This window comes from Gobio gobio, assembly GCF_949357685.1.
Source record: "Gobio gobio genome assembly, chromosome: 2".
NCBI classification, from domain to species: Eukaryota; Metazoa; Chordata; class Actinopteri; order Cypriniformes; family Gobionidae; genus Gobio; species Gobio gobio.
In genome coordinates, this window is record NC_137098.1 from 44,036,633 (window position 1) to 44,051,178 (window position 14,546).

General features: G+C 36.8%; 1 protein-coding gene across 1 annotated transcript; it reads right to left on the reverse strand.

The window, feature by feature from the left end:
• Nucleotides 1-279: 279 nt before the first annotated feature.
• On the reverse strand, nt 280-8,133 carry tppp3 (tubulin polymerization-promoting protein family member 3). The gene is made up of 4 exons (XM_079838011.1): nt 8,019-8,133; nt 4,977-5,171; nt 4,568-4,721; nt 280-3,350 (listed from the first exon to the last, which is right to left on the reverse strand). Exons 2-4 carry the CDS (start codon nt 5,159-5,161, stop codon nt 3,159-3,161), a joined length of 531 nt encoding a protein of 176 aa, XP_079694137.1. The 5' UTR covers nt 5,162-5,171; nt 8,019-8,133; the 3' UTR covers nt 280-3,158.
• Between the last annotated feature and the right edge of the window lie 6,413 nt (nt 8,134-14,546).

Genomic DNA, 14,546 nt, shown 5'->3' on the forward strand with positions numbered 1-14,546 from the left:
GTTTTACTGTCACTTTAGATCAATTTAATGTGTTAACTTCTTTAAAAAATAAAATTCTTAATGACTGTCTGAACGGTATGTTGCATGACTCTTCATGAAATATTGTATAAACAATGTGAAATAAAATGTTTACATTTATTAGAGAAATGTTCTACAAAACGCCACAAGGTGGTACAATCGAGTCAACTTTAGTCTCGTTCAGAGGATTCATATGGATTCATTGAAAGTTTTCTGATAGTAATGACCTCGATTTGGATTATGTTAATTTGTTTTTATTTTCACATCTTTTATAATTTCACTCCAGTATATAGCAAGCCTAATGACACGTATGAATATCATTGCAGCATGTTGTTACTTGCTAATTGTTGTAGCTATAATAAAAAATAGACTGTATCAAGACATATTTACATGTAAATGTAAATATAAAATGTGACAAATACAGAACATATTAAATATTTAACAGGTGGGTTGAATTCGAAGAAGTGCAAGAAGTTAACTTTAAAAAGTCACTTTAGGCTAATCAGATAGTAGACTACTTATTATTGAATGATATCATCTATCGTTCCACTCGGTGCATGATATCCTGAGCAAAGTCCAGTACGTGGTTCTCAAACGTTTAGGCTACATCAGAAACGTGGGTAATCCGTGATTAGACGCACAAGGTTGTGTTAGAATTGCAATCAAACCATAAGAAATAAAACATGTTGACATTAAAATGTTTATATAGTATAATTTTACATTCACCTAATATTTTAGTATTTTAACATTACAAAATCCTTTCTCGTAGCTCCCCCTAGAGGCACTCCGTCCTGTGCACGCTGATGGGACTCGAGTTTATTCACGAGCGCGCGGCAGTCATCTCTGCCTGCATGTGCGGCATATTATATCAACAGCGCCAGTCAAGCCTGTCGGATTCTGCAATTCATGTTAACAGGCAATTAATCAGCCGGTTGATTACAGCGCGCGGCGAGCACAGAAGTTGACTAAAGGCGATTGCGACGCTGCTGTGCGATGCCATTCATCAACGTGTGACATGAGCAACAAAGGCTCGATCTGGAATGGAGCGAGATGTTTTTGATTAAACGCTTCCAAGGAGATGAACCAAACAAACGTTGCCATGAACGAGTGTGTTTGGTTACAAACACACAGAGGGCAGGGGAAGGCTGCCGGAGCCAGGTGCCGGGCCGGGCTGTTGTGTTTGTGTATGGGACGGTTGCCACGGCAACAGAGGGACCGGCGTCGGCGTCCTGCCTGTCCCTCAGGGGTGACTCCGGACAAATGGATCGCCCTAGTACACACGCTCTGCCTAATGCTGAATATGACAGTAAACAGCGTTCAGCAAAAGGTCGTGTTATGACTCTGTTATGAAGAATTTGGTTTTATTTCATTTGTACCACCTTTTACAGCAATAAAGTAATTACGTTTATTTGTGGATGTTGCCATGGTTACAGTGGCACATTTTTGGAAGCGCAGGGACATAGTATTACCCCCAACCACTGGGTTAAACATATGGGTCATGTTAGGTTATCTTAAAATTCGTTCGGTCGTTTTTTTTACGTCGTTGGTTGATGGGTTATTTTTAACTATATAACCCAGCAATTGGGTTAATACAGTTCCCACTACGATGGTTCAAATTTTAACGGTCCAGTGACAGTTAACGAACATCAGCTGCAGCCTGATTATGAAAGGTAGGCTAGTAATATCGTTTAATGATGTAGCCTAGTATGTAACTTATAACATCAAGTAATGTGAACTTAAACGTTAAATATATCCTAACACTGATTTTTGTTTTATGCCAGCAGGCAAAAAAGGCTGCATTTTTTTAAATGTATTTTAATTAAACATGGCATATAATTTCATTAACAACCTCGATGGATCCCCTATTCATGGACCTCTGGTTTACATTTTTACTGGATATTAACACAATGAATGTGTTTAAACATGCTGTAGAATGTGAAACCATATAATATTTCATCTTTTTGGAACTAGTTGTCATAGTATGCATAATAGTAATTATATTGACACAATATTTTGTGTAGCTTATTGTCTGTTTCAGTCTTGCACATCGCCAGAAAGGTCTTCCTGCAAAAAAGTACTAAGTTTATGTATTTTATTTGTGTTTTTTTTTTTAAATAGACCAAAGTACAAAAACAAAAATTTAAATAAAAAACACAAGAAAAGATATTTAGTAATGGTTTATACAAAGGCAGTTTCCAGTTTCAGTAACACAGCTAACTAAAACAAAGATATGACATTGAATTTTCGGAAATCATTTTGGCAGACAACATAAGGGTATAGATAATATACATAATAAAGCTGGTTCACCATTTCATGGAAAAAGGAATATCCTTTGAAGATTGACATTTAGCATTGAACATTGTTAGAATTTAGATGACTGCAATTAAGTAAGAGCATCAACAGACCGTAGTCACATTAGACGGCATATTGAATTTAATGTGGATGAAAATGAGCCTGTGAGGGATAGACGTACAGTCTTTACAATGGAACGAGCTGTATAAAGATTCTGGATCACACGTCATTTTCACAACTCACAACTTTTAAAATTGTTTTTGTCTACTGCAGTTTTTTTTTCCCGCAAAGATTTTTCATCAGCTGCACAATCAGTATGTTGTAAAACAACATTGAACACAGTGGATTCTATCCCTCACAGCCTTGTTTTCATGTAAATGTAATGTAATGTAAAGGTCTATAAGCATGTTAGTAGAAATTAATCTCTTAAAGAGCTTCTTATGTTCATTTCTCCCTCTTTAAAGAATAGTGATGTTCAGATGCACCTATAGCTATTAAGCAACATAAAACCTGAAACAAATACACTACTTGTCTGTTTCCCCTCCAGCAGAGCTGTCTTTATATTTGTTCTTTGAGATTTTCACCTGAAATCCTACATAAAGCAGGGGCTGGTAACTGCATGAAAGAAGTGAGACCAGTTCCTCTTTTACCCTTCTGTCAACTTTCTAATGAAAATTGACTGTAATACTATGTTCTTTATCATTAAAGACAAACATTTACAACACTTCCTGCGTTACACTGCATAGTGACTGTGTGATTTTACATGTTAAAGTTCAAGTTTGGCTTTGGTCCAGACTTAAGTGCTGATGAAGATGGAGCTCAGAGCTTAGGACATGTTGCCATGGGCCTTACTTGGCCTTCGTCTTCTCTTCGTAAGACCCAGCGTTCTTGTAGGCCCCTACGTAGCCCGTGTGCTCCACAAGCTCCTCCCGCCCACCTTTTCCTTTGCCTTTCCCACTCTCATCAAAGCGCTCCTTGTGTGAGCCCGTATATTTCGATGTGTCGGTTAATCTATCCACTGCAGCAGTTTTTGCCACTTTCTAGAATGGTTCAAAAAGAAACATACAAATAAAAAAGGGAATGAATAAAGCTTTTCAATTATGGCAAGATCAATCAAAGTTGGAGAGCAATATACTATATATATATGCCTGTTTTATAAAAGCAATAAATAGAAAATCAAGTAAAAAAAACAAAAACAAACATGGAACTATAAATTAAATATGCTGCAAATCATTATTTCATCAGATGATCTGTACAAGTCTGTTTCAGCCTGCCCCAGCAGAGCTTTTTCTGTCAATAGCATAGGCTATACATCACATATTCCTGCAACTCCTTTTGAACTTAGTTGCCAGAATTGATTCATTGTTGTTTGATTTCTTACTGCCCTCTAGTGTTGAACTGACTGAGGAATAAGTCGGTTTTTTTGTGTTTCTCAATCTTGCTCCTTGAGGCCCACCTCATTTTAGGTGTCTCACTAATTTGACATACCCAGCGCTCTACAAATGAGTTGAATTATGTGTTATGTACAGAGACAGGAGAATGTGCAGTGTTGAGGGACCTTCTTGAGCAGAAACTGCTTAGCATTTCTTGGTTTATCTAACATTTTTAAAATGTCAGGTGATACACTCACACATTTCTGTCACAACAAAGTTGAGGTAGTCTAACTAGTTGAATTACAATCGATGTTCAGTGAAGTGTGATGAAATGGCAAACCAATAACTTGTTTCTTTCTTGCTTTTTTCGTTTTATATACCGTTCAAAAGTTTGGGGTTGGTAAGATTTTAAAGTTGTTGTTTTTTTTAAGTAGCCCCTGGCTGCATTTATTTGGAATATTATTATTAGTATATGTTAATATAAATGTTGTGAAATATTATTACAATTGGTTAACTGTTTTTATTTGAATATTAAAATTAAATGTGTTATTATTGTAATTGCAAAGACTATGCTGATTTGCTTCTCAAGAAACATTTCTTATTATTATCAATGTTGACAACAGTTATGTTGCTTAACCCTGATACATTTTTCAAGGATGCTTTGATGAATAGAAAGATAAAAAGAACATTTATTTTAATTACTTTTGATCAATTTAATGTCCTTGCTGAATAAAAGTATACATTTCTTTAAAAAAATAACGTTCAACTGTTGTATAATGGTAATGTTTTGATTGACATTGATTTTGATGCCGCCTTGTGTACAGTATAGCCACAAAACTAATTTCAAAATTTTACTAAAATACCTTAAATGATACAAGACTTACCGTTACACCAACGTTGGTAGGTTCTTTGCCATCAATTAGCTTATGCATAGACTGCAATGCCTCCTCTTTGCTTTGACCTTTGAACCTCTTTGGGGCCAATTCTTCTAGAGCTTTCTGGAACTCCTCATATGTTATAACCCGAGATGTCTTTGCTCTGAAACATATGGTAAACATGGTAAACATCTATGAAGATATTTTTAATATTTACAATTTATTTTATATGTGGTTATATTGTGTGCACGATAACAATTTGGTCAAATTAAAATAGGATGCGTCTCAATCAGCTCCCTAGTTCAGTAGTCAGGGCACTGATCAGGACATAAATCAATGGTGCCCTGACTACTGAACCAGGGAGCTAATTGGGACGCACCCATAGTCTCCAAAACAAAAAAATTACGGAAAAACTCACTTGACTTTAGTGAAGACAATATCTACATCAGTGCTGGTGACATTCTTGCCATCAACGACTTTGCAGTCTTTGCACAGCTTAGCCCAGTTTTTCCCATTCATCTCCTTCCCAGTGGCTTTGGTGTCACCATGAACAGCAAACTTCTTAAAGGAGTCCAGAAGCTGGTCCATGTCGCTTTCTGCCATATTGGGTATTCTGCTTAAACAAATAATAAGACTATGACATCATGGAACCATTTCTCCAGAAAAAGAGGTGTTTTCACTGACCACATAAGTCATCTGCAATAGGCATGATAAACAGACATTAATTTGACAAAACAAAAAAAGATTAAAGAGAAGGCAGATTACAGTGATAAACAAAAAAGTAAATATTGCATTGTACTATCATCTTATAGGAATCTCGGATGTTTATTATACAGTATGTATTAAGTAACGTCTACAGTCTCAGTCTGTACAGAGCAATTTGGGCCCAGACAATAAAGCACCTTAAACTCTGATTTAGTCATTCTAAATTATCCAAGTTATCTGCATTATCTAATTGTCCCGTGATTTTAGCTTTGAGATATTTTACTAATGGTCTTCTTGTTGCAGAGTTTTGGCAAACTTGTTCAGCAGGTCACCCTCTTTTCCATTGCGTTTTGAAGGGTCTGAATGAATAAAATACCAATTAAAGCACCAGCCAAAAGTAACACATTAGGTGTGTGTGGAACGACAGAGCCCGATGTCAAATTTAAGGGCCATAAGGATAGAGCTAATGAGGTGATGATCAGCACTCTGCAAACTGCTAATTATTCATTCAACATACAAAAAACACATTTTTCCTAGACATTTTCAGACAGCCTCTTTGCTTCCCTCTTTCCTTCCTTCATAATTCTGTATTTCTCTATTTTCTTTCTTTTGAGTGCATGAGTGAGGCCAATTCCAGACTTTCTTGGTGTGTCTGCACAGTCCAGCCTTTGTCAATGGAGGCGAGAGTAGGTGTGTGGATGGTCTGATGTGCCTCGGAGTTATTGTGGAATGTTTCAGATGGATGTCAGAAGTTTGGCAGCTGATGGCCTCATAGAGAGGCGATGAGTACAGCAGCGGTGGGTGGGCTTGCCCTGGCTTCAACTCCAACTCCTTCAGCCATCTGTATTCTCCTCTCAGCTCACACACTTAAGTGTTACATCAGATAGGCTCACCGAGGCTGCATTTATTTGATCAAAAATACAGCAAAAACAATACTATTGTAAAATAGTATTATAATTTAAAACGTTTTTTTTTTTTTTTATATATATAAATAATAATAGATTAAATGATAAAATGTGATTTATTCCTATGATGACAAAGCCAAATTTTCAGCAGCCTTTACCCCAGTCTTATCACATGAATCAGCGTATCCCAAATATGCTAATTTGGTACTCAAGAAATATTTATTATCAATGTTGAAAACAGTTGTGATGCTATATATTTTTGTGGTGATACGTTTTTTGTTAGGATTCTTTGATCAAGAGAAAAATAAAAAAATATTTCATTTAGAAATTTAAATTTTACAATTTTGATCAATTTAATGTGTACTTGCTGAATAAAAATATGAGTTTCCTTTTTTTCTTTCTTTCTTTTCTGAAGTTTTTTCCGTATTTCTTAAGGAGAATTAATCTAAAATTGCAATCATCACTGGGTCGGCAAACAATTCTTCAGTCATTGAACCATCGAAGTCATCGCATTTTATGTCGTCATGCTTAACATGTTGCATGTGTGTGCTGTGTATTTCCCTAATACAGTGTGCGAGGGATCATATGCAAGCTGCTGCTGAGGTTATTCCCACACAGGCGGCCGAATAAAGACATCATTGTGAGCATGAGCCTCACCCTTCTAACACGCATGCAAAGGCAGCCGTCCACATAAACACACATTGCCCACCTCCCAGGAGATCCCCTTACTCAGGACAAGACTTTGTGGAGGTGTCTATGGAAACCATTGTATTAAAGAGGTAAACAGAGACACGCTTACCCACCCAACCAAACAAAACACACAAACATACAGTAGACTCATCAAAATAACAAAGGCAGTTCCTGAAGACTTTATGAGCAGAGCACAATCTTCCTCCGCGTCAGCCCTATAGGGTTTTACAGCTAATCCTTTGTGGTCCTGCCTGCATACCTGTATTCCTCACACGACATGTTTCTTCACACTTATTGTGTATTTCATACTGACATAAAATAGACATAATATGTGATAATCACTTCATAAACCATAAAACTGATATGTCTGAAATATAACTGATATAGACAACTTAATGAGTGTTTGCTTTCTGATCAGACAGACAGCAACCCTATAATTAACCTGATGATGTCAGCAGTGTTTGGTTCAGCAATTATATGACTAGCATCCTTTTGTGCCAATTCGCCACTGGGAAAACACCATGCAGTATGTATATAGCCTATAGATCACTGCAATCTAAATCATTTTAGTCAGTGACAACTGTAATTATCCAAACATGATTTCATCTTCTGGCACTTGATCGCCCTTAGTCATACTGCAGATGTTGTAACAATACTGTTTATTGAAAACGTCGATTTTTTTTTTAATGTATTTATTTATTGCAATAAAAAAAAAACAATATTTTATGTCCATTTCACTTGTGTGTTATATATTTATGTCCAGTAGAAGGAGAAAGAAATAGCAACATTAAAACAAATTATTGCAAGCGTTTCCAACTTCAAATTTATGCATGTTTGCTCAGGGGCACAAAAAAACCAACAAAAAAAACATTTTGTCTTGAAATAACGGCACTTTGTGTTTATTATGTCACTTTACTCACTGAATTCACACTCTTCTGTGCAGCAATACCCATATGCAGCATGCCATTGACAGTTTCAATATGAAAACCACAGATGCAGTGTACCAATGTATGGCATATTATGGGTCTGTGTGATGTTATGTGTGCATGCATATAGCGAATAAAGACGAGTACATGTACTTTATGCATGTTCACAGGTGTGGAGTGCATTTGCTTATGAAGATCATTCTATCACATTAGTAGCAGTCAAATCACTCTTACCTGTGCTACTGACTTCCAGCTGCTGGCAATCCACACACAAGGACACACACTCCTAGGTCTGCACAACTTCTGTCCTGTCCTGCTCTCTCTCTCTCTCTCTTTCTCTGTCTCTCCTGTTACTCCCTTCTGAAATGGGCTTTAAAAGGCTGAGGGCTTGTTATCATCTGTTTATTCCTGTATCCATGGAGACGTCCTGTTTAACATCAAGGGATGGCTATAAAAGAGAGAGTGTGTGTGAAAGAGAGAGAGAGAGAATGAAAGAGAGCCTACTCAAGTTGTAGTGACCAGGGTCATTTGTCAGTCGGGGTGAACTGGAAGCTTGAGCATAGCAACATAGAGAAACCAAAAAAAGCATTTGTGTTTTATTTGTGGTTTGTGTTTATCCTCTGTTTTGCTGTGTTGTGTTGTGTTGTGTTTGTTTGTTACTCATTCAACAGTGTGAGTGTGTAAGAAGAGAGCGAGGAATGCGATTCATCTAGCACAACATGCATGTGTTAGTGTGTGTATGTGAGAATGTTCATCCAATACTGCCTGTGTGTGTGTGTGTGTGTGTGTGTGTTTGGTCCTGGTAAACCCTACATTGTGGGGACAAAATGTGTGTGTCTCAATTCGTTTGATTTTGTATGAATTACCTAACCCCACCCCTAAAACATACCCATCACTGCAATATAGACAAATCGTACAAATTTATACGAGTGAGGTCATACGAATTAGTCACCTCGTACAAATACATACAAATTGGTTGTGAGATAGCGTTGTTTATTCTGATTGGTCAATAGCAACAATCATCATTTAAATATTTTGAAATAATTACCAGTGTTCCGTTGGTCATGGAAAACCCATGTGCTCATGCTCTGTCTGAAATGGCCATTATTTCAAAATAAACACCTCAGGGTGATATGAGACTCTGATCGGCCTGTTGGGGTTAATTTCATGAACTGGCTCTACATGATCCCTTCCATGTAGTTTCTCTCAGGTGCAGCTGAATCTCATAGAGGGCCCTTCTGGAGATGGCAAGACAGGTCTTTTTTTTGCTAATTCTGTCTCTCTCCGCCCCTGCTCTTCTCTTTCTGTCTTTCTTTCTCGTTTGGCTCCTCTCCTTCATCCACTGAGTTAATATTTTCCATGGTTGCCCTCACTGTCTCTTTTCCTCTTTTTGTCCGAAGAACAGGACATATAAAAAACAGAATCACGATTCAGCAACAGCCTAGAGCCAAAGGTGTTACAGTCGAGCCTGATTTCACTGAGAAATGTTTTAATTTTTTTATGATTTAAACCATTTTTGCCATTTGGAATCACTTTTTATGAGTGATACATAATGCAGGACCAGAATATATTTGAGCTTGGTTAGTTTGTACCAGTGCATTATGGATGAACCATTGATCAACATAAATAGGCCTACATGACAAATATTTGGGGCATGTAAAATTTCACACCAATAACATACAACAACAGTTTAAATGAACTGAATAATTCAGGCTCATATATACAAGAGTGTGATGGAGCATTTGCCTTGCCAGTTCTATTATGGTACATTAGACTGATCAAATTGCCCTTAGAACAAAACTGTTTGCCAAACGTTGACTTTAACTCCTTATTCATACAAAGAGCACTTTTGTTCATTTGCTGAATCATGGTGCTGAAAGATTTACAGTTTCACTCTATGATTAGATTTACATTCAGATTTTTGCACAGAGAAGTTTGTTTAAACTGCTTTACATTCATCTTTCCACAGCTGTGCCACTGTTTCTGAAGCCCTGGCATCTCATTGCTGCACAGAGCTGCTATTTTTTTTAAAAGTGTAATACAATCATCTCAAAAAATATGCAAGGTTTATATATTTATAAATAAATAATTATAAAAATAATCAAAAATTACAAATCAGTTGTAATATTCAAAAATATGAAAAATATATTATACTGTAACATTTAAAAACATGTTAATTTATTATATTAATTTAAATATTTACATTTTGGTATAGTTATTTGTTTATTTTTTTATAGCTTTGAATTAGCATCCAAAGCTGATGAACTTTAAAGGGTTGTGTTCTTTCGCAGCTCAACAGCACAGCATTTAGCCTCTTCTTTCGGTGGTTCAGTTTGGTCATGTGTACTGTTTAGGTTCAGAAAATGCATTGTGGGTATAACGTGTGATTATGGGAATATTTTGAGTGTTTATGCGTGTGTACTCGTCTAAGAAGATATCTAAAGGAACTTTGGAGCGTTGCCATTCCAAAATATGATCTGATGAAATGATCTTTCATCACTCACTTGACCAGATTACATTACAGTTGCCTCCAGCAGAAACAGCATTGAGGTTTGCTACGAGAAAGGAAAACTGCATACCATGGCAATAAATAGGCTGTGGTGTGTTTTTAAAAGAAAGGGAATAAGATGTGTATAACTGGAATCAAAGTCATTGAAAACAGAGAATATCTTTGTCAGCGTTAAAATGTTGAAATATCAATAGTCTCCATTTTATGTGCATTTTATAAATTCTCCTATGAAGGAAAACATACAGAATCAGATACTCGAATCTTCTGTAATCACTTAATGAATTGTGGGTAATTATTTTAAAGGGTTAGTTCACCCAAAAATGAAAATGCTGCCATTAATTACTCCAACGTTACAATGTCGTTCCAAACCACTGAAGTCACATGATAACTTTTATGACGTGTTTTTTGGGGCTTGAAAGTGAGGGTGAGTAAATAATGAGAGAAATTTCATTTTTGGGTGAACTAACCCTTTAATATTGTAGCAATACAGCAAACAGCGTTGTCATAATTACAGCAGAAATACCAGAAGAAATATCTTGATCAATATCCAGAGGCCGTCAAATGCTGTGTTGGACAATGGACCTTCAAGTCTTTAAAGCTGAGAACCACTGATATAGAAGATGTTTTTTTTGGTGGCGCCCCCCTTTGAAAGGGGAAATCCTTTGCCTTCACATCACATTTTTGAGAGTGGCACACATGCTTGTATTTTGGCTTTGAGAACAAGAGCTCATCCACAGCATGAACTTAAAAGGCCTATCCAATAAACACCTGTCCATCCTACACTGACCGCGAAAACCGCTCACATCCTGAAATATAAAAATAAAAAAACTCAGACACACACTCTGTTATAGACATCATCATTTAATATGGAAACATGCTGGATCCGATTATTTCTTTCTGTAAAAACATTGATTTCGAACCTACAGATGTGCGATATGCACTCGTAGCCCTATTAACTGAACTTTTATGCTTCAATAAAGTGTTGAGTGATGTCTGTTACACATTGAGCTGCTAAGACACACACTGTAAATCTCAAAATCTGCATGACCTTTTGATGACTGACACGTTTAGTGGGTGTATGCGAGTTGTCATGGAAACACTTTGTTGTGACATCAAACTTCACACGGCAAAATGCTGTGCAGAAAGTGAACGGTCCAGTATCTTCAATAGTGACATTTACAGTGCACAACATGTCAAACAAACTGAACACTTGCACTACAGCATTTCAACGCATTAGATGGGACATGACATGCGTTTACCACATAGTTGTTTCACTGTTTTACTCTCATTTTCAGCACCTCTTTATCATCCATAAAAAGAGCAGTAGGCCTATATACACGCAACAAATACTTTTTATACACACGCATACAAATTGAAAACAGGAAAGTTGTTGTTTTTCTAACAACTTTACTCAAGACTGTCCAGTCAGAGTTGGTTTTAATGCAATATGCATTATCACTTTGGAATATTATATCATCTTTACTCTTTCGTTAATGTGCATGCAAGGAAGTCAATGTGCATGCAGGGAAGTGGTCAGCAGATGGAGGATTGCTGGGCTGCTGCAGTCCAGCAATATCATATAACCTATACTCTTCCTATTCTCATTTGCTTCATTTACTTAGCTGCTTTTCTATGTAAACTAATGTCTCTCCATTTTCAGCTCATTTAGTGCTGTGAAAGCAGAGAAACCCATAGCCAACAGGAAACAGATGTGCACCTCAGAACAAAAGGTCTATGGCTGTGGCTTTCTGCATGCGTGTCTTTGCGTGTTTGATGTATGATGGAAAGAATCAACTCTTGTTCCACCAACCACCGTTCATTAAGGCAGCTTGTTTTTGCATGACAGAATATAAAGTGTGTACTGTGTTTGGGAAACCTGCATGAACCATTAGAAAATGAAGTAGCCTACTGCGTCTGTGCAACAATAACCACTGGTGTCCACAACAATGCTGTGATTTAATGAACACAAGCGGTGGGAAAAACAGAGAGATGTGGGGGAGCCCTGGAGGGTCAAACTAATGGCATCAAACAGCACTCACTTCATATTTCAGCTTTTGTTTTAACTGTTGTCATAGAGACGGTTACTGCTAGAATAGCTTATTTTCTTTCCTTTTTTCTGGTTAAGGACTATAGATGATGAGGTCACCGTTGGAAATGAATGAAACAGATTGAGAGACATTGATAAGTGAAAGGACACACAGTTCTGTTTAACCACTCTTTCCCTGTCAACCCTACCTCAGTTGCATGTGGAGGCTATTGCTTATTATTTATCTGCTATACAGACTGAATTGAAGTAAACCTGTTCAGAGCAAATAGGGGCTAAAACCAATATTTGCAGCAAAACATGGTAGACATTTTGTTCTGGTTTACATCTACAGATTTATATCACTTTACATGAGTATACAGTTGGATTTACAATATCCAAATCTTGTAACATATAGCTAGGCGATATAGTTTACATTTTGCAACAATATAAACAATCATGCGGCTGAACTTTGCTATATACTGCGTATATCTTTATATCAATGTACTGTATGTATCATGTGGGTTAAATTGTAGGTTGGAGTTATTCATTTATTAGGTGATAAAGATTATGAACATTTTGTTGTATAAAAGGAAAATCCCTCTCATGTAATATACAATCACACTCTTATTCTCCAAAAGGACAAAATCACAAATTATTGCTTAATTGTCCAGAGAATAAGGCATCTTACAAAATACTAATAGGAAACTTAATTTAAATCTCCAATTACATTGAAAAGAATTTAGACTTTAAAAAGAACGTGGGATGTGTGAAAAAAAGAACGAAAAAGTCAAACTAACATGGGTGGAGGAGGTTTGGACATAAAATCCCTTAATCTCACTATCATATACTGACAATCTTAAACTCCCTTCAGTGCACACCGTATAATTCATGAGAAGTCATAATGCAAGTCATAATAAGGCCTTTGTTTGGATATGGTGATCAGCAGAGTCTATAAATCCGTTCCAATGACAATGGTTTGACCACATAATAAATCAACCAAGGTGAATTGTGAAAACTGAGCTCTTCATCTCTGGTGAATAATTTCGTGCAGTGTACCGCTGGCTCCAGCCAAAATGTTTCTGCCAGTAATGCTGCTGCTGTCACTGTGAGTCCTGTCACAAGTTCTGCTGCATGCCTCTCTTCACCAGAGGAACTCTAACTGTCAGTGTCACAGTGTTATAGTATCCTGATGCCATGGTTACTCTGGGTACATACACACTACTGCAAAAACAGCCACCTGGCTTTCAGAATGACAGTGTCTGACAACAAAAAAATGTGCAATTGGCTTTTAAAACATATTTTAAAGGCTTATAAAAATGTAAGATGCCTATGAAAATACGTTAATATACCTATGAAAAATCTTTAAAAGCAGAATAAGCAGCCTTTTTTACAGCAGTTTGACAATAAATGGATGTAGGAGCAGAACATGATACTTTGTTTCAAGCAGGAGAGAAAGGAGAGTCTGAATGATTTTATACAGCTGGTCCGGGAACAGGATCCATCTTGCCGGTGCTATTTTCTAAACCAAAACAATAGTCCCATCCTCAAGGCAAGGAAATTACAACCATAACTGCCTATGATATCATACTTCAGCTGTTGGTAAATAAACTTAAGTGCGTAACCACACTCTTATTCAGTGGATGTCATGACTCTGACCAATTCCATTACATGTCTCTAGGCAGCTATATTTTGCACATTTTTTATCTCAATTTAAAGTATAAAAAGATTGATGCAACTCCACGTGTGACTATAAGCTTATCTATTTACCTACATTAAGGCTTTGACAAAAGATTGTCTGACAACTTTCTGACCTGGCAGAGAACAGTAGGCCTAGTGTTCTCAACAGATAAGCCTATGAACATGAAGTATTAAAATATACCAGGAGCTACAGCAGGTGTTTGGGACGTGATTGTGTGCTCTCTCTCTCTCTCTCTCTCTCTCTCTCTCTCTCTCTCTCTCTCTCTCTCTCTCTCTCTCTCTCTCTCTCTCTCTCTCTCTCTCTCTCTCTCTCTCTCTCTCTCTCTCTCTCTCTCTCTCTCTCTCTCTCTCACTACAGTTCTACACAATTACAGAATCAGAAATAATTCTGTCTTAAAACAGTGTAAAAAAAAAAGAAAAAAAAAGGGTTCATTTAAAATCAAGCCAAAACTTTGAGTTTTAGAACCTGAACCTGAAGAGAGACACTCTTTTACTACTCGGAGTAGGAAAAAAAGATCATGTGACTTTC

What these genes read in the sequence shown, in the direction of transcription:
- tppp3 (XM_079838011.1), bottom strand. Translation starts at nt 5,161, where the DNA reads ATGGCAGAAAGCGACATGGACCAGCTTCTGGACTCCTTTAAGAAGTTT. An exon ending in ATTGTCTTCACTAAAGTCAA is followed by an intron (nt 4,722 to 4,976) that starts GTGAGTTTTTCC and finishes CATATGTTTCAG; the next exon opens with AGCAAAGACATCTCGGGTTA. An exon ending in CTACCAACGTTGGTGTAACG is followed by an intron (nt 3,351 to 4,567) that starts GTAAGTCTTGTA and finishes GAACCATTCTAG; the next exon opens with AAAGTGGCAAAAACTGCTGC.